The following is a 21,798-nucleotide window of genomic DNA, read 5'->3' as shown; positions in this document are numbered from 1 at the left end:
TATATTTAAGATTAATTAAAAAAATCAATTAATATTAAGTATTTAGAAATTAAAATTTATTTTGAACCAATAATTGATCAGAGAAGGATAGTAAAATTAACATAAATAAAACTTTCAAAAGAAAGTGTTCTAAGAAGAAAAATGAACTCTATAAAAAGATACATAGATGATCAGTTTCAAAATAAATAATTAAAGACTTCCTAAATATATGTAATAAATTAACATAAAAGTTGGGAGCATTAATTTAATAAAAGTAAAAAGATATTTAAGATGAAGAGAATTGTTTTGTTATATAGAGTCTGAGATAGTAAGTCCTGAGCCATTGTTGTCTGTTGAGTTTCTTTTGTATCGTTTCTCTTATTTCTATTTATTTATTTATTTTTCTTTTTAGCATTTATTGTGAAACTTCAAGGTGTCAAAATTCCGAAGTTGCAAGCATTGGAAACATAAAAAAAAGAAAGGTAGAAAGAAAAAAAACTGTGTTATCTCTTCACCACCTTATCTCAATGGCCATGGAGAATGCTGATGGTCGTAAGAACAGCAAGCTTAAAAGAAGTCCTGAGGGAATATTTCAAGTGAATGAAGAGGTGGAGGTAATATCAAATTTTTGATAAAGATGTAACATTTTTTTAATTGAATTTTACGGCTTTCTGAAAATAATAAAAAAATTGTGGTCTACCCATTACGCTACTGTTGTGCATGTGATTTTTTTAGTTGTTAATTCGTAGCTTTGATAGCTGTTACTGTGTTTAGCTTCATTAAGCATGCTGCTGCTGCTGTTTTTTTTATTAAGTTTTGGTTTTTTCCGCCGTTTCGGGTGGTTCTGAGTGTGGTTCATGCAAAAGGTGTTTTTAATCTGTGGTTTTGTTTCGGTGCTCACCGATGCATTGTTCTCCTTGTGGTTCATGCAAAGGGTATTTTAATTTGTGGTCCCAGGCAATGTTTTCCCTCACGATCACTTGTTCTAAGAGAGGTGCGATCTTTGAATCCGAGATTTGCATGTACAAGATTCAGAATGTTTTGCTATTGTTGTTGGTCAGGGTTACGTGTATTGCTGTCTGGAATGTCTTGTGTTGTATTTTGTATATAGATTGGATTACTCTGAAGTAGTTTATATGTATATATGTCTGGAATGTGTTGTGTTACATGGTTGGGTTAGTTTTTTTTGTTTGTGTTCCATGAGTCCTTAAGTGGTTCATATTCATATGCATATATTGTTTTTTTATGATAAAAAAGGATTGAGAATGTTTTGAGTTTTTTTTTTTGCAGGTGAGGCGCGTGGAGGAGGGGTTTCTAGGATCATGGCATCCTGGGATAGTTATCAAATGTGGGATACCAAAGTGTTATGTCAGATACAAGAATGTTCTAAACAGTGATGGTTCGGATTATCTTGTGACAGTAGTGAGGATTTCAAAAGCATCGGAATGCTCAAGATACAGCGTGCGAGGGTTCATTCGACCACCGCCACCTTTGATTGAGTTCGAGAGATTTGACCTTAACTATGGTTTGTGTGTGGATGTGAAGTGTGAGGAAGCTTGGTGGGAAGGAGTGATATTTGATGAAGGTGATGGATTGCAGAAGAGGAGTGTGTTTTTTCCAGATTTGGGTGATGAAATGCAGATTGAAATTCATCAACTGCGGATTACTCAGGATTGGAATGAAACCACACGCCAGTGGGAACGAAGAGGAAACTGGAAGTTTCTTGAATTGGTTCAGGAGTTTCAAAATGGATCATTTGTTGCTGTTTCAGCTAGACAAATATGGTATGATGTATTGCAGAAAATGAAAGTTGGCATGAGGGGAGAGTGGGCTTACAACGATAAAAACTTGCACAAAGATGTTGTGAGGGCTATCGTTAAAAGCTACTCAGGTTGATAACATTAAATTTAAAGTCTTCAATAGTCAATAATTATTATCTTTAATTTTAGTTTTGAGTTATATTTTCTTTTGACACAGGTCTCACAGTGAACCAACTTTTCTCAGGCTTGGAGCTTCCAGGGAGTGTAGTTGATGGAAGACCTGAGCAGGAATTTCAACCAATGAATATTGACTTAAACATGACCTTGTTTGATAAAGATAATTTTATGGAGAAAGAACCTTCTCCTCTTGTTAACCAGGTTTTACCTGAGTTTGAAATGCAAATTTCCCATCAAGTTGCTCCTGAAGTAGTTTCAGGTGAGAGTTCTGAAAGGAGTGAAACGTATGCAAATCAGAAGTGGAGAAGCTCAAGAGATTCAAAGGCCAAAATATGTAAGAGTCAAAGAAACTTGGAACAAGGATCACTTTTACCTAACTTCAAACCTCTAAATATTTTGTCATGGTTGATGGACAACAAGATGGTGTTTCCAAGGTCTACTGTGTATTATTACAACGAAGAAGCATGGTACCATGCAGCTTCTAGTTGGACTAGAGGAAAAATAACTCGCAATGGAATCAAGTGTTACTGTTGTGACATAATATACAGTTTCGTTGGGTTTGAATATCATGCTAGTGGCATCAGTACCAGCACACCCTCTGCTTGTATTTTCTTGAAAGATGGTAAATCACTCTTGGAATGCCAAATAGAAATAATGCAAGATCTGGTGACAAGAGAAACTAGTGAATTACCTTGCAGCAATTTGCTTCTAGATGATAATGACTTGATTTGTTCTCTTTGCCTCTTTGGTGGTGAACTTATTTTGTGTGATCAATGTCCATCTTCATTTCACATGACATGTCTTGGATTGGAGGTAGATTAACCATTCTCCTTCTGAGTCATTTCATTTGTTGTTACTTTCATATCAGTGATTGCTTCTTTTTATAAGGGTTGAGGTATCCTAAAATATTTTTTCTGAATCCGAGGTTGCTTTGTTTTATGTTATGAACAGCATATCCCTGATGGTCATTGGCTTTGCCCACAATGTCGTTGCCGTAGCTGCCGCCAAAGCAAACTAGATGAAAATGAGGAAGCACATGCTGCCCTTACTTGTGCTCAGTGTGAACATAAATGTAAATTTTTTACTTTAATATTTCATCCATTTCTGGGTATCTTTTGAGTGTGTATTTGTTTGTCTACACGTATAAATCCGGAGTTATCTTTATCAAACTTGTGCAGACCATGTTTGGTGCCTGGAGAATGGAGGTTTAGATTTATCAAGATGTTCAGAAAACTGGTTCTGTGGAAAAACCTGTGAAAAGGTACGCTAACTCCATCTCCATTTGCAAGAAAAACTGCTTCGGAAGCATTGTTTTACTTTTTTCTTACTTTTTATTGAAACAAAATTATATATATTACTGCATGTGTGATTATGGTGAAGAGTTACTGATGAGATTTTTCATATAAGTTGGTGAGTTTATTGTTATGAAATGAGATGGGGTTGTATTTTGCAGATACACGAGGGGCTTTTCCAGCTATTAGGAAAGCCAGTTTCAGTGGGCGTGGACAATCTAACATGGACATTGGTGAAGTTTATTGAGCCTGAGTGTGATGATCTTGGTAGAATTAAAAATGACAGTTCAATGGCAGAAAGTTACACCAAACTCAATCTTGCTCTTTCTGTGATGCATGAATGTTTTGAGACCCTCAAGCAAACTTTATCTAGCAGAGATATCATTGAAGATGTTATATTCGCCAGAAGGTTACATATTCTTTTGTTATCGTTATAAAATGATGATATATTCACACAACTTCTTCATTATACAATCTCTAATTATACAACTTCTAAGTGATGATATAAAGAACTTCTAACTTCTAAGTGATGATATAAAGAACTTCTAAGTGATGATATAAAGAAGATTATTTTTGTTATTTTATATAAAAATTGAAATTTTAAGGAAAGAAAGAGAGTTATACTGGAACTGTTAATGTATTTCTAATTAATATTTGAAAATTACATAATTAAATACACTAGTTGACAATTTTTTTACATTTATCAACATTTTAGTAAAATATTTTTTTTTATCAGTTATAACCTAATTCTTAATGTTTTATTTTGATCTTTTCTATTTCTGTGATGAGATCTACCCTTATTTACTAGTGGTTTTATTCTACTATATTTAGTTTGTAAATTTTTGCTAGATTATTTAATTTATAAAGAAAAAATTGTTCTATCTGAGGCCTATACTTGATATGTGTACTTTGAAACTTTGTAGGTCTGAGCTGAAGCGATTAAATTTCCAGGGTTTCTATACTGTACTACTTGAGAAAAATGAAGAACTGGTTTCTGTGGCAACTGTTAGGTGAGGATATGATCTTTCACCATCAAAATATTATAGCCTCTTTTTTTTTTTTTCTATCATTATCAAAGTTCATTTATCAGTCAGTTCATTCAATTTATTATCTATAGAAAATAATAAAGATAGTGTATATTAGATGAAATTCATTTTTACTACAAAAAATAGTTGCATTAGATTGAATTAAACAATTTAATTTTATGGATGCTTGATGACTTTCTATTCACTGTTTTCTAAATTCCAACAAATTTGATGATCAATACTTAATGTTTTAAAATTAATCTAATCCATTTGTTTCATACTTTTTAAATCTTTATTAAAAAATAATTAGTTTTTAAAGTATCACACCTATGCAATATAAAAAAACAAAAACAATTGTTGTTTTTGTCCTAAATATAAGAAACATATTTAATATTCAGATTTATAATTAATTCATGAAAATGGATATAAAACGGATGAAAATAGATTAATAAATTATTTTTATGTGACATGTTGTGGCAATGTTTTAGGGTCCACGGGGAGAAGGTGGCAGAAGTACCTTTCGTTGGTACCAGATTACACTATCGTCGACATGGATTTTGTCGCATTCTAATGAATGGCCTTGAACAGGTTTTTTTTATTGTCTTTTTACCTTAATTTTGAACCCTTTTACTTGCCACGTATATATTGTACAGTAACTGCATCTGTCATTTTCATCAACAAGATTTTTTCCTGTTTTGATTAAATTTATTGTCATTAATTGTGTTTTATGCCCTACCTTCTCATCATTCTAATATAATATTGATTTAGGTTTAGGGTTTAGGTAATTAATGTTATTGACATGGTTGGTTCTTGATTTTTCTATTTTTCTTTAGTTGGTAGTGTTGGAGTGCATGGTAAAAAGTTTCATTTTGAATTTTGTTATGTGTAGAAAGATACTCTTTGTTTATCTTATTCTGTACAAGGTTAAACTATTTTTTAAGTGGATCTATTTAATTTTATTGTTTTTTGGTGATAAAAAATTATTGATTTAGGTTAAGTTGAAAGATGTCACAAACAAACTCTTTCATCTTAGTTGTCCATTTTTATCCAATAAACTTTCATTCTCAATTAATTCTTACCATTTCAAAGAGAAATAAAGGCAATTAAGTGTATTCATAATGGAGAAGGTTTTCCTTTTGAAGGTTTTGTTGTAAATCTAGGTTTGTATGATTAAAAACTATTAAAGATTCACACTGCAAATTTCAGAACAAAACAATCTGTCATGTGGTATTAACATTTCCATTTAGAGACGTTACAGAATATAGTGTGTATAATCACATGCTTTCTGTTTATAATATGAAATTAATGTAAAAGTGGGTTCTATGCAGATGATATTATTGGATTTTGGATTAGTCCACACGTTTTTTTTTCAGAAATTGATTTAGATTTGGGTGTAAATTTTTTTTTTATCTTTTTTTTTTATCAGCAAATAGCAATGAAATTAAATAAGACCACTTCAAGGGTGGTCCAACCCTTATACAACAAAACAGATTTTTTCAAAAAACCTTTCCATCTACATATCAACCAAAAGACCTCCTACTCTCTTTTCCATCTCAATCATTTTTTTTTTATTTTTTTTTATCATCTTTATATAAAGTCTCTAACGTGATTTATATTTATTTATTATTTATTGTTGATAAAAAAATATGTTAATAATATAAAGAATAATGAAATTCCCAACTTCCAAAGATGGAATATTTCCATCTATATTACAGGATAATTTTGAAAATGAACCAATGGTTAAAGATGACCCAAATAACTAAAAATGACCTTTACACGTACAAAAAAAACCTTATATATACTTATCTGAAATTGCCTCCTCTTTAAAAAATTTCAGCAACTCATAAAACCTTTATTGTTCTCATAATTATAGAAATTGTTAATTCTAGTAGTTTTTAGGATTTTTATTTTCTTGAACTTTCTAAAAATTTGCATAAAGATTTAACAGTCCTACTTGGTGCAAATTTCAACAACTCCAAGTATATCGTAATTGCTCAAACTTGACTCTTGGTAATACCTCGATAAATAAGTCAACAACTTGATCTTCTTTTCTTTAGTACTCAAGTTGAATTTGCTTATTTGTTTCTACCTTTGCAATGAAGTGATATTTAATAACTATGTGCTTTGTTCTTTGATGATGGATTGGATTCTTTGTCATTGGTATTGTTGATTTGTTCTCGTAGTAAATGATAGTATTGGGCCTTGGAGATATCTTAAAATTCTTCAAGAACACCATTTAGAATGGTTTGTTTGACATCTCACTGGTGAATGTTCCATCCTTTTTGTGTTGAAAGAGCTCATTATAGTTAATTTCATGTTGTTGTGAATATCTCTTTGCTACTAATCTGAGCTTTTGTATGTTCTATTTGAGATTTAGCTTTGTTTTATAAATTCATTTAACTCCAATTACATCCTTTTCATTGATCTAGCCATCTCCATGAAAGGGTTGAACCATTTCTTAAGTGGTTCCTGTTATTCAATCCTTATTGCTGATAAAAAAAATGATTCTCTCTTTTTGACACAATATTTTGTCGTGGAGAATTTGCAATTGTAAGTTATAGCTATATTCCTCCTTTTATATGTCTCCCACTTTGTTTCTCAATAGGAGCTTTAAACTTCTTGAGTATTCCAAAGATTTTGTATTTTTTCTTTGATGAAATGAAGCAAGGTACTATAGAGAAGTCATCAATGAAAAGGATAAAAGTACCTGTAGTTAGGTAGTGACAATGTCCTCATCAGTTCATAAATGTCTATGTAGACTAACTCTAACAAGTCTTTTTCTCTCCATGCTTTTGTTTGTTGAAAATGGTAATCTGTGTTGCTTCCCCCAAAAACATCCTTCATAAGCTTCATTATTTTCTTTTAGGTTTGCTAATCCTCTCATCATATTCTTTTGATATAACAACTTCAAAGCCTGGGTGATGAAATGATCAAATCTTTGATGCCAAAACCATGAATCATCATCAACTTGGAAATTCATGGCAATATCAATAGTATATTTGAAGTTTATATGAAAACTTTTGTTTTTTTATCAATAAAAAATAAATAAAATAAAATGAGACACTTCAGAATGTTTTAGGAAAACTTTTGTATTTTTTCTCCATTTTAACTTCATTGATCTCTTGTCTCTGTTGTCATAGATTCGACAATGAGTCACTAGTTTTGACATTGATTAACCCTTTGTCTAGTGATTTGATGTTACACATACACTTTCTTGTATCTCCCTTCTACTATTAACTTCTTGACCCTGCTGTAAAAGAGTTGAGCTTCCATGACAAAACGATTGAACTTAAAAAAAACTTCTAAAATTTTCTTTATTTCTAGAAATTTTTCCATTTTTCTTCTCTGCTCTCTTTATTCGGGAGACCTCAATTGGAGTTTTGATTGAAAGCTATTTTCAACGAATTCATCATTACACCTTTTCAATCTTTGCTCATATGCTTTAATATAACATATTAGTTTTGTCACCGATAAGCAAGACAAATCCTTTGTTTGTTCAATCGTTACAATTGCCTAGTTTATAGGAAATAGAAACTAGAATTTTCTTGTCAGTTCTCTCGCATGTTGTCATTTGATTGGCTATTTCTTTTATTCCATAATAATAATTTTTAATATTCTCAAACTCTTTCATATTTAATAACTCAAATTCACATCTTCTTAGAGTTTTAAGTTTAAACTCCTTTTGTAGTGTGCTCCAATAAATACATGTAGTTTTTAATGCTTTAGTAGCTTTTAGGACTTCTATGTTTCTGAAATTTGCATAATAATTTAACATAACATATTCTGTGGAGTCTGAGATGACACAAGTATTTGTGAATTACTTAATTAAATTTGAAAATTGGCTAATTTTTTTCTGAAGACAAAGTTCTATAGCTTTAGACTTTTTTTGAAGTTATAATTTTCTGAGTTGTAGTTTTGTTCCTTCAGTTTCTGATGCAATTAGGTGTGGGGAGACTTGTTTTGCCTGCTGTTCCTAGTACGCTCAAGACATGGACTCAATCATTTGGTTTTGCAAAGATGACTGATTTTGAGAGGTCTACATTTATGGACTATACCTTCTTAAATTTTGAGGGTAGCATCATGTGCCATAAGCTGCTGATGAACAATCCACCTCCATATTCAGGTTTCTTAATACCTAATTTCTCATCTTCACAATTCACTTTATGATTCCTGTTCTTTTAGAAGTCAAAAAGTTTCTATTATAACTTTGATATTTCCTTCTGCAGAATCACAACCCAGATGTGATTATTTACCTCAAAGTAGTGTTGAACTCACTAACTCTATTTCAGTATCACAAGGAGGGATGTTGTATCAGCAAACCGGGAAGTAAGTCTCTCTTATACAACTTATCAAAAACAATCACCTAACAAAATACCAACTAAACTACTCTAAAGCCTACCAAACTACTCTAAACAAGTATCCCAAAACCATAGTCCAACAAGCTAAAATCAAATCTAAATCGAGTTTAGGCCAATCATAGGTTCAAGACACCAATTTGAATAAGAAAAACAAACAGATGAAATTTTAGAAGAAATCCAAGATCAAACCTTCAATTAAGGCAAAGAGAAAGCCTCTAAATGATCTGTCACTCCACCCTTATGTTTCTTTAATAAAACAATAAGCTAGATTCTACTCTCTTCATTACTGGGTGAAATTCATCCTGATCATACTTACACTACAAGAAAATCCTTAAATAAAACTAATTTTACAGACTAAAATAATTAGTCATTAGATTGACTAAATTAGAGATTATTTTATAAATTAAAAAATAATTAATATCTAAAATAGTTTCTATTATTAATAAAAAATTATAAAGTAGTTTATAAATTGCTATCTAACTATTAGTCACTAAGATTTTAGGTACTAACTACTTATGTTCTACATTAGTTCCTATTAGTCTTTTAGAGACTAATTTTGAATCTAAAATATCAGTAGTTAAAACTTTGACAGCTAATTTAGATACCAATTTATAAATCATCTTATAATATTTTATTAATAATAGAAATCACATTAAATATCAATAATTTTTTAATCTTTAAATTAGTATCTAATTTAGTCAATATAGAGATTAATTTTTTCTTTTAAATTTAATTACTATTTAATAAATGATGACAGTGTTAGTGCTGTATCTAACGGATGTGATATTTTTCAGTACTAGTACAAGCAACAACAATGATCGTGTTACTTTTGCTGTTCCAATAAACATGGTACTTTTCTTCGAATTGTTTTAAAAGAATCACACTTTGTTCCATTCTTGTTGCCTTATTTCTTTTGTCGGTTATTGTCTTGTTTATGACACATGATATTCGAAGGAGAAAGACATTTCTGGTGATCAACAACAGTATCTAAATGGAAGCAGCTCACAGTTCTTTCATGGAAGCAGCTCACAGTTCGTGCATGAAAAACAAGATGACGAGTACAATGGTGAGTATACTGGAAAGAAAGTAAGGTTCGTGCATAAGGGGAGCTTCTGATCTTCATGCATGGTTTTACAACTGTGCAAAAATGACTCTACTTCAACTGTGATGGAGCTACATGGAAACTTTTTTACTGTGAATCTGGTTTATTCTGGATTTTTTCTTTCTTTTGGTTTTGGAGTATGTTGACTTTGGTTCATTTTATGCAACTTTTTTTGAATGGTAAAAACTTAAATTGGTACTCCTTTTTGTATGGTACTAATGATAAAGATTTGTTATAAAGTCTTGAAACTTTGATATTCACTTTTATTTTCACTAATATCGGGTCCTTGTTTCATTTCAAAGCTTTCATATTCCTTTTTTTTGTTGAAGAGATAAGGATTTATTACCAATTGGTTGTCTTCTCTATTTTTTGTTTAAAATAATTGATGAAAGGTAGTTGTCTCTAAAAAACAAATACCTAATTGGTTTCAATGATATTACTTGCAATTCAAGAAATATTTTTTTCAACTAATGAAATGACTTGGTTTGTTAATAGCCAACTTCCATGCAAAAATAAGTGGATATCTCATTAATAAAATTTACGTTAAATCAAATATAAGAAAAATAAAATAAATATATTTAAAAATGGTACTACTTTTTTTAATAGGAATAATTACCTTTTTTTTATCTCTATATTTGGGTTTAATGTTTAATTTAATATAATGGCTTTTAAAAAAATCAATTTGATCTCAAGGTTTTTTTAAAATGTTCAATTTGGTCTCTTTCGTTAAGTTTTCACCAATGGTGTTAACAGTTGATAATGTGACGCACATAATATCATTGGTTGAGGATTGAAAGCAAACTTTTCTAAGACCAAGATAGGTGAAATCAGGGTTGAGGATAATAGGTGCTCAAATTTTTTGCAATGTTAAGTTGTGACAAGATTACTTTACCCTTTAAATATTTAGGGATGCCTATGACGGAAATTCCATAAAGATTTCATTTTTTAAGGAGGTCATAGAGAAAATTGACAAAATGGAATATAAAAACGTGTTATTTGTGAGGAGAGTGTGCCCAATAAATAAAATTAGTAATAAAAACCTACCCTGGTTTTATATGTCCTTACCAAAAGTTGTATGCAACATAATTAAGAAGATTCAAAAGGACTTCATGTGGGGTTGGGATTATTTATAAGCCTAAATATGAAAGGGGTTTGAGTATTAAGAATATACAAATTTTCAATATGGCTTTAGTTGGGAAATGGATGTGGAGATTATTTCATGGGGGGAATATTGAAGGAAATGTTGGAAGCAAAGGATGGGGACTGTGATCTTTTAAATAAGGGGAAGAATAGGAAAAAGGAATTAGTTTAGTGAAGGGACCTGAGAAAAATAACAAATGAGAAAAAAAGGGAAATTATTTGAAAATAATGTGGAATAGGTAACAAAGAATGGTAATAACAGGGAAATTGGTAATAGAATATTTTTTGACATGATAAATGGGATAGGGATGAGACACTAGCATTGTCATATCCAAGGTTGTACAACAACCATATCAATATAGATGCAAAATTGGAAAACCTCGAACACTGGTTAAATCAAACATGGGTTTAGAACTTAGAAGGGAGAAGGGAGTGGTTAATTTGGAAAATACAACAACTCAATTGTATGATTAACACTATAAATTCTAAATAGCTTATTAAGAATAAAAGTGATGATTGGAAGTGGAATAACTCAACATATCAAATGCTTACCTGCACTTCAAGAAAATCAGGAAATAAAAACCAATTTTAGAGACAAAAAAATAATTAGTTGTTATAATGATTATTTTAGGAACTAAATAAATTTTTTGTTTCTAAATTAATTTCTATTATTGTTAAATGGTTTCTAAATTGATATCTAATTAGCAACCAAAGTTTTTCTACCAAATTTAGAATCTAGGTAGTTAAAACCTTGATAGCTAATTAGATATCAATTTAAAAACTATTTAACAATAATAGAAACTAATTTAGAAACCATTTTTTTTTAGTTTTCAAAATGATCTCTAATTTAGTTACTATTGCAACTAATTATTTTGATTTAAAAATTAGTTTTTATTTGATGATTTTTTTAGTGATGGTTAGAAACATATATACAAGTTTGATGCAACGTAGTAGAATAGTGGATAATGACATTTTCAGATTAATTTGCAGAGTTAGAATCTTACCGTCGATGCAAATTTTCACTTGGAGAGTTATACAGGGCAAATAGCTACCAAGGGTAACCTACTTTCACTAGGAATCATTGTTGATTATACAAATGTTGATCATCTTGTCTTCAAGTGCATTACTGCTAGGGAGGTTTGGGATAAGTGTAATAGGTGGTTAGGTTTAAGCAATGTTATGTTGTTTGAGTGTTATGTTGATTAGTTGGTTAAGTGCTTTGAACCTAGTTGAATTAAAATAAGTATAGTTGGAATAGTTTATATTATTTTAGATTGAGAAAAAAAACTATTTTTGGTTTAATTTTAATTAAATATTTGAATTGTGAAATTTTTCCACCTAGCATAGATGACCATATGTCAGTTGGATAAAGAGTTTTACCGCTTAAGTTATGGATGGTAGTTTGAGCAAAGGGAGGAGACAACAATTAACTCTTCTCTAGAATTTTTGTCACTCATGCAAAATGTTCGAGTGAGAAAGATTCTCCTCTAAAATTCTTTCCACTCATAGAGTATAGGATTTAACATTCTCATGACACTCAAGTGACTATATCTTCATTAGAGATGACGTAGTGAGAAAGGTCGTGTCAGTCGACCCATGGTCTGTTGAGAAAAAATATAGGGTGGGTTGCCTATTCAACCTGCACTCTTTGGCTTGCTTAGACCCACCTCATATAACTCACCGTCAGTGCTGGCCAAGTGCACGACAAGCTAGCCCACATAATCGTATATTTTAAAATTTTAAAAATTTATTGCTACACCCCCATAATTTCTTTTTGCAGCCTCATATTTTAAAAAATTTCAAAATTATTCATTCCAAATTCTACAATTTGAAATACAAATTTGTATTATGGATTGTGCAATTTGGAATATTGTACAATCCGAAACATAAATTTTAACTTCTAGATTCTATAACTCGAGAAGTCTTTGAATTCTACATTCTGAAATTAAAGAAAAAAAATTAAATGAAAATATCAAAGGGTAATTTGAGTATTTTTTGAAGTATGGGGTGCAAGAAGAAAGGCATGGAGGTGCAGGAAGAAACTACCATCAATCCCTAATTCATAACACCTTCACCAAATTCAATAATGGTTTTTTAATATTTAATAATATTTTTTTTTGCCTTTCTAAAATGCATAGATTATTTAGGTTTCAATACTCATCAAATGCTTAATGCAGTAGTCAAACCTTAGTCTTTTTTATAATAAAATTTAAATATAGTATAATTATATATATATATATAATATTTTATATTATTTTTTAAATTAGAATAGTAATTATGTGTTTACATGTATTACATTAAAAAGTCGATATATTTAATGAAAGGTTTTATTAGTCATTTTATTAGTACGATTGAAAATCAAAACATCATTATAATTTTTTTTACCCATATCTTATTATGCATGTATCGTGAGAATAATATTGTGAAATCATTTACCTAATTCATCTAATTAAGAAAAAAATTTATCTTAATAAATAAAAAATATATTTATTCAAAATTTATACTTAAAATTTTATTTTATTATTAATTTTTAAAAAATATTTATTATGCAGACCAATAAAACAACTCACATTTTTTATGCGGGACAAGCTGACCCACATTGTCATCCCTAATATTCATGCTTAGGGTCTGTTTGTATCCGGGCGAAGAAATGCAAGGATTGGTGAGGAAAGAGAGAAAACAAAGAAAATTGGGAAAACGAGGCAAGAATTGAGGTTAAAACACTTAAAACGATAAAAGTTGTTTGGTCTAAACTTTCTTTGCCTTCATGAAGGGATTTGAAGAGAAAGTTGATTATATATTATTTTTTTTATAAAATTTAATAAATTTTATATTAATTGTATATATAATTATATTTTAATATATACATATAACATTTATAATTTATTTATTAATTATTAATATTAATTTTCATATTATAATAAAATAAATTATAAATAAAATATTAGTTTAAATTTTAATTATTAATACGTATTTTTAATAATATTTAATATTATTTTTTTTATTTGAATTTATTTTTATTTTAATATATATATTTCTAAATTATTTATAATATTTTTAAAATTTATTATATTTATCAAATTTGTAAAAACTTATATTTTATACATTTTACATTTAAAAAAAATTAAAAAAAACTTTCGCAATCATCACATCACACTAACTCCAATAAATTTTCCTCACAAATCTACTCTAACATATCCCAATCCAAATAATCTCACATTCCTTTCAAATCACTCCAAATCCATTCTCTCAAATCTCCTCCCCAATCCAAACACACCCTTAGCGACAATGGGATGTTTGAGCAAGAAAAAGGATGTGATAATTCTCTCTCATCAAAGAAATTCTTTTTATAAAAAAAAAACAAAAATATGAACCATTTCAAAGATATTCTAACCTTATAGAAACTCTCATAATAGGAAATAAGCTCAAATAAGAACTCCTTACTCACACGACTAACTCTTTTTTTTGAATTATTTCCTTTTTTCTTGATTTCTTTAAATTAAATGAGTTGTATATAGTTGCTTTAATTAAATTGTTGTACACGCTGTTTTGTGACGTATAATAAGTGATCATTTATGAAAAGTGGAAATAAAATGTTTTCAAATGAAATATTATAAACTATAAAAAGAATAGTATATGTTAATATAAATTGCAATATTCATGATGTTTAATATGAATTGAGAATGAACAGTTAGGAGAAATAGTAGGTGGAAGACTTAGTGATAAATTAATTACCAGAGCATGATTTATGAGAAATCATAACTGGGTGATTCAGTAACAAATCACATAAATGATGCATTATGTGGGAAGGTTTTAGTTATTATCTTTTAGGTAAAAAAAAGTACACATTACAATTATCAAAACTTTACATAGATTATTACTTTTGTCAAGAACATGGTCTACTACAAGTCTCAATCAAAGTCCAAATTGGTTGTTCTTTTTTCTCAGTACAAAAAATATCTTTTAATTTTTTATTAAGTCAGACACTTAAAACAAAATAGCTTTAAATCTGCTCAGTGAAACTGGTTCATAAAATATTTCCGTTGAACAGGTGAATCCAATCTAACTATTAAACACAGAATATAAGTATAAAGCGAGAGTACAGTCACATGCTTCAGATTTTAACGACAGCTGGATTTCACGTGTACGGAAAGTTGCAATAGAAAACGTTGAAGGAAGCATGGAAAGTTTTTGACCTAAAGAAAGAGGAAATATGCATACACATATTTGGAGAGTGAAAAGTTTTGGACATTAATGGGAAGGAAGTGATTAGTTAATTTGAATGTGGAAAAAGTGGCAAATGGAAGGAGAAAGAGAGGGTGATATTAAGAAGAGTGGAGGGAAAAAAGTGAACCCTAAAAAAAGCATTTGAATATATGGTGGACGAAGGGATGAACCAGAGTGGGTTGTGGCGCCGTCAATGAAAGGATGCACGTAATGTTCTGGTCCGTACGACATGGGCACTGTTTAAACCATCAGACACTTGAAAGTTGAATCCACTGAGATACAGAATGCAAAAACAAAACCCGAAAAGCAAAAGAGATATCATTGTGTGTGTGGCTGTTGGTTACCACATGCACCAACATGGTAACTCTTCAACCAATCGCAGCTCGACAGCACAACGTTAAAAAAACTGCCTGGTTTTTTCACACCAGAAACCAAAACCGCTTCTCTCCAAACCCCATGTTATTACCGTCTTAGTAGTAATAATAATAATAGAAATAATTGAGTATATAGATAGATAGATAGATAGAGAGATAATAGGAAACTTGCACTACTACTACTACACAGTGGTGCTTCTCCTCCATTCTTGTCCAGAAGAAGAAAGATCCGTAAATTAACATTCTCTCCCTCCATTGGCTAGAATAGCAAGGTTTTTAAGCATATTTCTGGGGTTTGTTCCCTTTTGCTTGTTTGGGGTTTTGTTGGGAAAAAAAGGGAAAGAAGTAATTAGGTATAATATAATTAAAGGAAAAAAGAAGACAGTAACATGGGAAGGGGTAGGGTTCAGCTGAAGAGGATAGAGAACAAGATCAATCGCCAGGTAACCTTCTCCAAAAGGAGAGCTGGGTTACTCAAGAAAGCACACGAGATCTCTGTGCTCTGTGACGCTGAGGTCGCTTTGATTGTCTTCTCCCACAAAGGAAAGCTCTTTGAATATGCCACTGATTCTTGGTAACTGCACTGTATCATCATATATATATATATAATTCATAGATCTCTATATAACCCTCTATTTTTACTGCATATATCCTATCATTTCCACAGATCTCTCTCTCCTACACTGCCTTCCTCTCCAGAGAGGGAGATCTATAACTACATCACTCTTTTTTCTTCACAATTCTTCACCCTTTCTTTGTTTTCTTCACAAATAATGCTTTTTCTGTACTTTTCAGTTAAAGGTTTCTGTTTTGGGGTCGAAAGCTAGAGGAGAAACTGCTTTCCTCTTGTTTTCTCCCTCAAATCTTATTTTCTGCCGGATCAAACAGATTTCTTTTCATGAACTAAAAAGGGTATCTCATGCTTTAAAGAGATTTTAGAGAAAAATGCAGAAGAAAGAAAGAAACAACATGTCTTATTTTTATGAACCTTGTGCATATTTTTGAGTCAGCACAAACCTGGAAATTTTTTTATGAACAGATTAGTGGTGTTGTTGATCGATGTTGATTAGTGAAAGATTGTTGACATTTACTAGGTTAGAGAAGTGTGTGGTATCCGATGATTCAAGGTTTTTGGACATAAATAAATTTAGTTTGAAATATTTGGTCAGGAGTGACAGTATTTGGTTAGTTGTGAAGGTGATTTTGGACCTCAGGTCCTTTGGGTGCAGGAGCTAGAAGAAGCAGTTGCTGTTGCTGCTTTCGAACTTTCGTACTTTTGATTTTCCATTTAAGAAAATGATGGCTCTTTCCTTCTTTTGTGATAGAGTATGCTGCTTAAAGCTGGTTGATTAACACGTATTTACACATAGCTAGGTGTCAAGTTCATTTTGAAGCTCAAGTCCTTTCACATATCATAACATGGAAGCAAGAATGTTGCATGCTTTTCTGTTTAATCTCAGACTAATATTATTCTTGTCAGTTTCATGGGTTCAGTTTCCTAGATCAACCATGTCAATTTCACCTTCTAATTTCTTTCTATTTTCATTCCCTCATACCACATCTCTATATTTATTATTCCATACCTGCCACCACTGAAACGTAACATTTCACATTCGCCAATTCTTTCATTGCATTTTTTTTAAACCACAACATTATTGGGATTCAACACTGTTTTTTTACAGTAAAAAAAAAACTCATTTTAAAAGTGATTCTATCAACAGTGTTAAATAACATGATTTATTAACTTGCAGAGTAAAACCAGGGAAATAAGAATCTACGTATCTATATATCTATATATATTTCATATTTAAGAGGGTAATGTTTTTTCTCCAAAAACTGTAGTATGCTTGCTTTAATCATCATCTTCAATTGCATAAATTAAATCTAACTCTCTTTTATGTTCGAATTTACGAATTATAAGGATGTGGAAACTGTAACTATGTAGGGATTATATTTACGCATGTAAATGAAAAGTTGTATGCAATTATAAAATCCATGTTTTCTGTTAAGGGATGTTAATATTATTCATACTTTATTTTTTCATTCAATTTTTTCACTTACATAGAGTTTGAGTTTTGTTTTTATAAATGCATGAGTGAAAAACATGTTTTGTTATTATTATTTTGTGTAGCTTGTTCTAATTACTAGCTGTTCATCGCTTATCTTATTACTATATTTTTTTATATTCTGCTAAGGACTTTGAATAATCTTTTGGCTGGTTTTGTTATTAATTTAGTGATAACTAAATATATGTTTTTTATTTATTTCTGCTATATATTAACAATTATTAAACAGCATGGAGAAGATACTGGAACGCTATGAAAGGTATGCCTATGCAGAGAGACAACTTGTTGCCAATGATTCCGAATCACAGGTTTGTCATTTGTTCCTAAATAAATAAATATATATATATATATATATATATATATATATTATTGACAGAAAAGTTGAAATATTATATTATTTAGATGTGATAAAAAGGTATTGATTGTTTCATATTTTGACAAATATAGGGAAGATAGATCTAAAAATGGTATGATTTCTTTCAATTAGTAATTATAGAAATGAATATAAAAATCTAAACTTTGTGAAAAATCTATTATTTGTATAAAAAGATCATTTATGAGATTAATTATTGGTACTGAAATTATAAATTCTGATTCTCAAAACCATTTAAAATTGATAACTTTTGTACATGGTAGATCAAGCATTTTCTACTCCAAATTATATTTCCCCAACTTAAAACGTATAGAGATAATTTGTATTTCATGTTATAAAGTTAAGATTAAAATATCTCAATATAAAAAGAAAAATATGAAAGTGAAAAATGATATATCAATTAGCATATTCAATTATATATAAAAAAAAAAAACTTTCAAATGCATATATTGCTTATTAAATAGATAGAAAATTTTCAATAATTATTATTTCCATAGAAATATTTATTCAAAAAAGAAAACTAATATTTTTTTTTCACTTATAATAATCAATAATGTCTCAACAATTATATAAATTAGCTTTATTATGAATTGATAAATATTAAACAACATTAACACTCAATTACCAATTTTATTTCTTATAAGATTTAAATCATAAACCCTAAATACAATTATAAGTATATTGAATAATGGATTAACTAATTTACAAATATCTTATTTCAAAGTTTCTGCCCCACATTTGCAGTTCTTGAATATGTGAATGAAGTGATATAATCAAACTGATATATAGAGATTGTTGTCCCAATCCAAGTTAAGAATGTGAGCAGTTAGGTGTGTGTTTGTGCAGGGAAATTGGACCATTGAGTATACCAGACTCAAGGCAAAGATTGACCTTTTGCAGAGAAACCATAGGTATATCCTAAACTATATTTGTACTTTGTTGTCTTTAATTTATTTGTCTTATTAGAAGAAGAAAAGAAAAAAGGAATTTTGAATATTCACTAGTTTCAATTATTATTTCATGAAAAAATTGGAGGTATGTAGAGTCTGAATGTTATTTTGTGTATAAGGGTTAGGACAACCTGAAGTGTATGTATGACGGTTGAGACACTTCTAAAGTGTTTTATTTTATTTTATTTATTTTTTAATGATAAAAATAGTTTATTTGATGAAAAATGTTTATATACAGGCACTATATGGGAGAAGATTTAGGATCAATGAGCCTGAAAGAGCTTCAGAGTCTGGAACAGCAGTTAGATACTGCTCTCAAACAAATTCGTACACGCAGAGTATATAAAACATACAACTAACTATGATACTTTAACTTCACTTGTATTCTTTATGCTTCATTGGTACTGAATACTGAATAATGATTATGCATAGTAACTAGTATTATTATACATTTAATGACAGAACCAACTCATGTACGAGTCAATTTCTGAGCTTCAGAAGAAGGTACTTACTAAAATCTTGTCACATCTTTGTGTAGGTCTCTGTGTCCTAAAAGGTTGTAACGGTTGCATATAAGTTTCAGAGACCAATCTTGTTGATTATGCGTGTCCCTCTGGAGAATCTGACATGTGCTCTACTTGTACTTTGACAGGAGAAAGTGATACAGGAGCAGAATAACATGCTTGCAAAGAAGGTGATGAACAATACATACTATTACTCATTTATTCTCTTTGCATCAAATTTTTAATTCTACCATTTTTTAATATACTACTATGGAAAAATAATAGTATAGAATGCATGTAGAGAAGGAATAATGGTGTAAATGTTTCAGGATTCTTCTATTTTATGTAAGTTGGAAAATATAAGTTTAAAATCAGAAACAGTCAAAGTGTATTTTTAACTAAGAGGACACAATTTATTTGTTTTAGTAGAGTGAAGGGAGATAGAAAAAAAAATGAGATAAAAAATATTAAATTTTCATTGTTATTTGAGATCAGAAAAAAACTATTTTTGTTGGATCTCCTACTTTTCTCCCAAATTAGAATAACATGGAAGGGAAATAATTTATCTCTTTTTATTTTTATAAAAATCATAGTACATTTTTAAATAAGCTTGTAAAGAGTTTTATTTTAAAAATATTACATACAAAATATTGTTTTATGAAATTTATTTATGTCACTCTCTCTTTTCAACTTATCCAAACAAATAGAAAGAAATTTATAATCTTTTAATTTTCTTCCTCTACCAATTCATCCAAATCACACATTTTTCCATTTTATTTTTCTTCAATTTCTACCATTTAAAAAAAAATTCATTTCTTTCCCAGTCTAACATACATTAAATACTTCAATAATTTTTCTTATTATAGCATCCTATAACTTATCACATGTAAACTTTTCTCTCTTTTTTTTTCTATTTGTTTTCTTCTGCAGATGTCATCTATAGAGTGTATATGAATTATTTTTCAAATTAACAAACTTTTACAATATACTTGTAGAATGATTTACACCATACTTTAGAATTTAAAACTTTCTGATTCATTTTGTACTTGATTGTAACCAAAATCAACTAATTGGCTACTGTACTTAAGGGGTTTTTTTCTGATAAAAAAATTAACTAATATGTGTGTGTCTATACAGAAAGGTAAGGTTTCATTATCATTCCCTTCATATTTTTTCTGAATACATACACTTCTGGCTCTTATCATGATGTTATAAAGTTTTCATCTGCTTCTGAAACTATAACGAAAATGAGATCAATCACCTCCTTTGTTAATTTTGACTTAAGAAATGGTATATAGCCCTATTTATTTCATGGAAGGTTGATTCACATTCTTCATTTATGTATGCGTATAACACATGCTAAAGTATTTGTGTGAACTGAGATCAGATCAAGGAGAAAGAAAAGGTTGCAGCACAGCAGGCACAGTGGGAGCATCCAAACCATGGAGTCAATGCATCTTTCTTGCTACCACAGCCACTTCTGAACATGGGGTGAAGTTTCCATAACAACATACTATGTTACAGTTCATGTTTTAACTGGGGTTGTCTTCTTTACAAGTATTAACTGATAGTTAATGTTATTACTTTCTGCAGTGGCAATTATCGTGAGGAAGCACAAGAAGTAGGGAGGAATGAACTTGACCTCACTCTGGAACCCTTGTATTCCTGCCACCTTGGATGCTTCTGAAAACATTCTTAGAAAAATGGATGATGTTATAACTATGTGGTAAGGCATTGGACAACATGTTTCAGGGCTTATGATGCCTCTATGTTTTCTGGTTTTTCTTAATCTCAAGACGTTAATATATATATTGTGTGTTGTAAGTCTATAATTAACTTTGTTCCAAGACCATGTTTTCTTAACTCAAACCTTATATATATAGTTAAGTTTCTCCAAGGGACATGTCTTGTATGATGAAATTTGAACTCAAGACTTTGTCTTTTCTAATTGGGTACGTAGCATTCATTTTGTTTGACCTAACACACACATCAAATTCATATATATATATATATATATATATATATATATATATATATATATATATATATATATATATATGAATTATGGAAAATGTATTTAAAGAGAGTAATTATTTTTTACTGTAACAACATTCTTATGCAGGTTGATCTAGATAAGGTGGATATATGCATGTTCAATTTTTTTTATTGAAAAAGAAAGTAAATATTCGTTTATTTATTTATAATTCGAGTATCAAAATGTTATTGTGGATTTTTAATTTATTCAAGTGCTGTAACTAAAAAAGTTCATATATAAAAGGTTATTTGCCTCTTAAATTATGAGACAATGGTAAATTGATCATTAATTAGGATATTTAAATGCCCTTTATAAATGCATTTGCCTCTGAGGTGATTTTTCAATAAATTTAATTTTTTTATAATTTTTTGTATAAAATCTAATGCTAATTAGTGTTACATTTTATAAAGGAAAATACTATAATATATAGTCATTTT

General features: G+C 29.7%; 2 protein-coding genes across 2 annotated transcripts; both read left to right on the top strand.

The window, feature by feature from the left end:
• Positions 1 to 294: 294 nt before the first annotated feature.
• LOC137805993 (increased DNA methylation 1-like) lies at positions 295 to 9,932 on the top strand. Its single transcript, XM_068605867.2, has 12 exons — positions 295 to 593; positions 1,270 to 1,870; positions 1,957 to 2,729; positions 2,868 to 2,988; positions 3,095 to 3,177; positions 3,370 to 3,617; positions 4,132 to 4,218; positions 4,722 to 4,821; positions 8,161 to 8,356; positions 8,460 to 8,559; positions 9,386 to 9,440; positions 9,546 to 9,932. Exons 1-12 carry the CDS (start codon positions 507 to 509, stop codon positions 9,705 to 9,707), a joined length of 2,613 nt encoding a protein of 870 aa, XP_068461968.2. The 5' UTR covers positions 295 to 506; the 3' UTR covers positions 9,708 to 9,932.
• Positions 9,933 to 15,550: 5,618 nt separating this feature from the next.
• LOC137808634 (agamous-like MADS-box protein AP1) lies at positions 15,551 to 21,223 on the top strand. Its single transcript, XM_068609851.2, has 8 exons — positions 15,551 to 16,008; positions 17,730 to 17,808; positions 18,720 to 18,784; positions 19,062 to 19,161; positions 19,286 to 19,327; positions 19,476 to 19,517; positions 20,714 to 20,817; positions 20,920 to 21,223. Exons 1-8 carry the CDS (start codon positions 15,824 to 15,826, stop codon positions 21,011 to 21,013), a joined length of 711 nt encoding a protein of 236 aa, XP_068465952.1. The 5' UTR covers positions 15,551 to 15,823; the 3' UTR covers positions 21,014 to 21,223.
• Positions 21,224 to 21,798: the final 575 nt, after the last annotated feature.

Source organism: Phaseolus vulgaris, chromosome 3 (assembly GCF_051622355.1).
Source record: "Phaseolus vulgaris cultivar YP4 chromosome 3, ASM5162235v1, whole genome shotgun sequence".
Classification (NCBI taxonomy): Eukaryota; Viridiplantae; Streptophyta; class Magnoliopsida; order Fabales; family Fabaceae; genus Phaseolus; species Phaseolus vulgaris.
This window is presented reverse-complemented; position numbering and strand designations above follow the sequence as displayed.

Bases quoted from the DNA above. Each gene is read 5' to 3' on its own strand.
- LOC137805993 (XM_068605867.2), top strand. From the start codon at position 507: ATGGCCATGGAGAATGCTGATGGTCGTAAGAACAGCAAGCTTAAAAGA. The intron at 594-1,269 runs GTAATATCAAAT...TTTTTTTTGCAG, and splicing joins AAGTGAATGAAGAGGTGGAG to GTGAGGCGCGTGGAGGAGGG. The intron at 9,441-9,545 runs GTACTTTTCTTC...TGATATTCGAAG, and splicing joins TTGCTGTTCCAATAAACATG to GAGAAAGACATTTCTGGTGA.
- LOC137808634 (XM_068609851.2), top strand. From the start codon at position 15,824: ATGGGAAGGGGTAGGGTTCAGCTGAAGAGGATAGAGAACAAGATCAAT. The intron at 19,518-20,713 runs GTGATGAACAAT...AACTGAGATCAG, and splicing joins ATAACATGCTTGCAAAGAAG to ATCAAGGAGAAAGAAAAGGT. The intron at 20,818-20,919 runs GTGAAGTTTCCA...TACTTTCTGCAG, and splicing joins CAGCCACTTCTGAACATGGG to TGGCAATTATCGTGAGGAAG.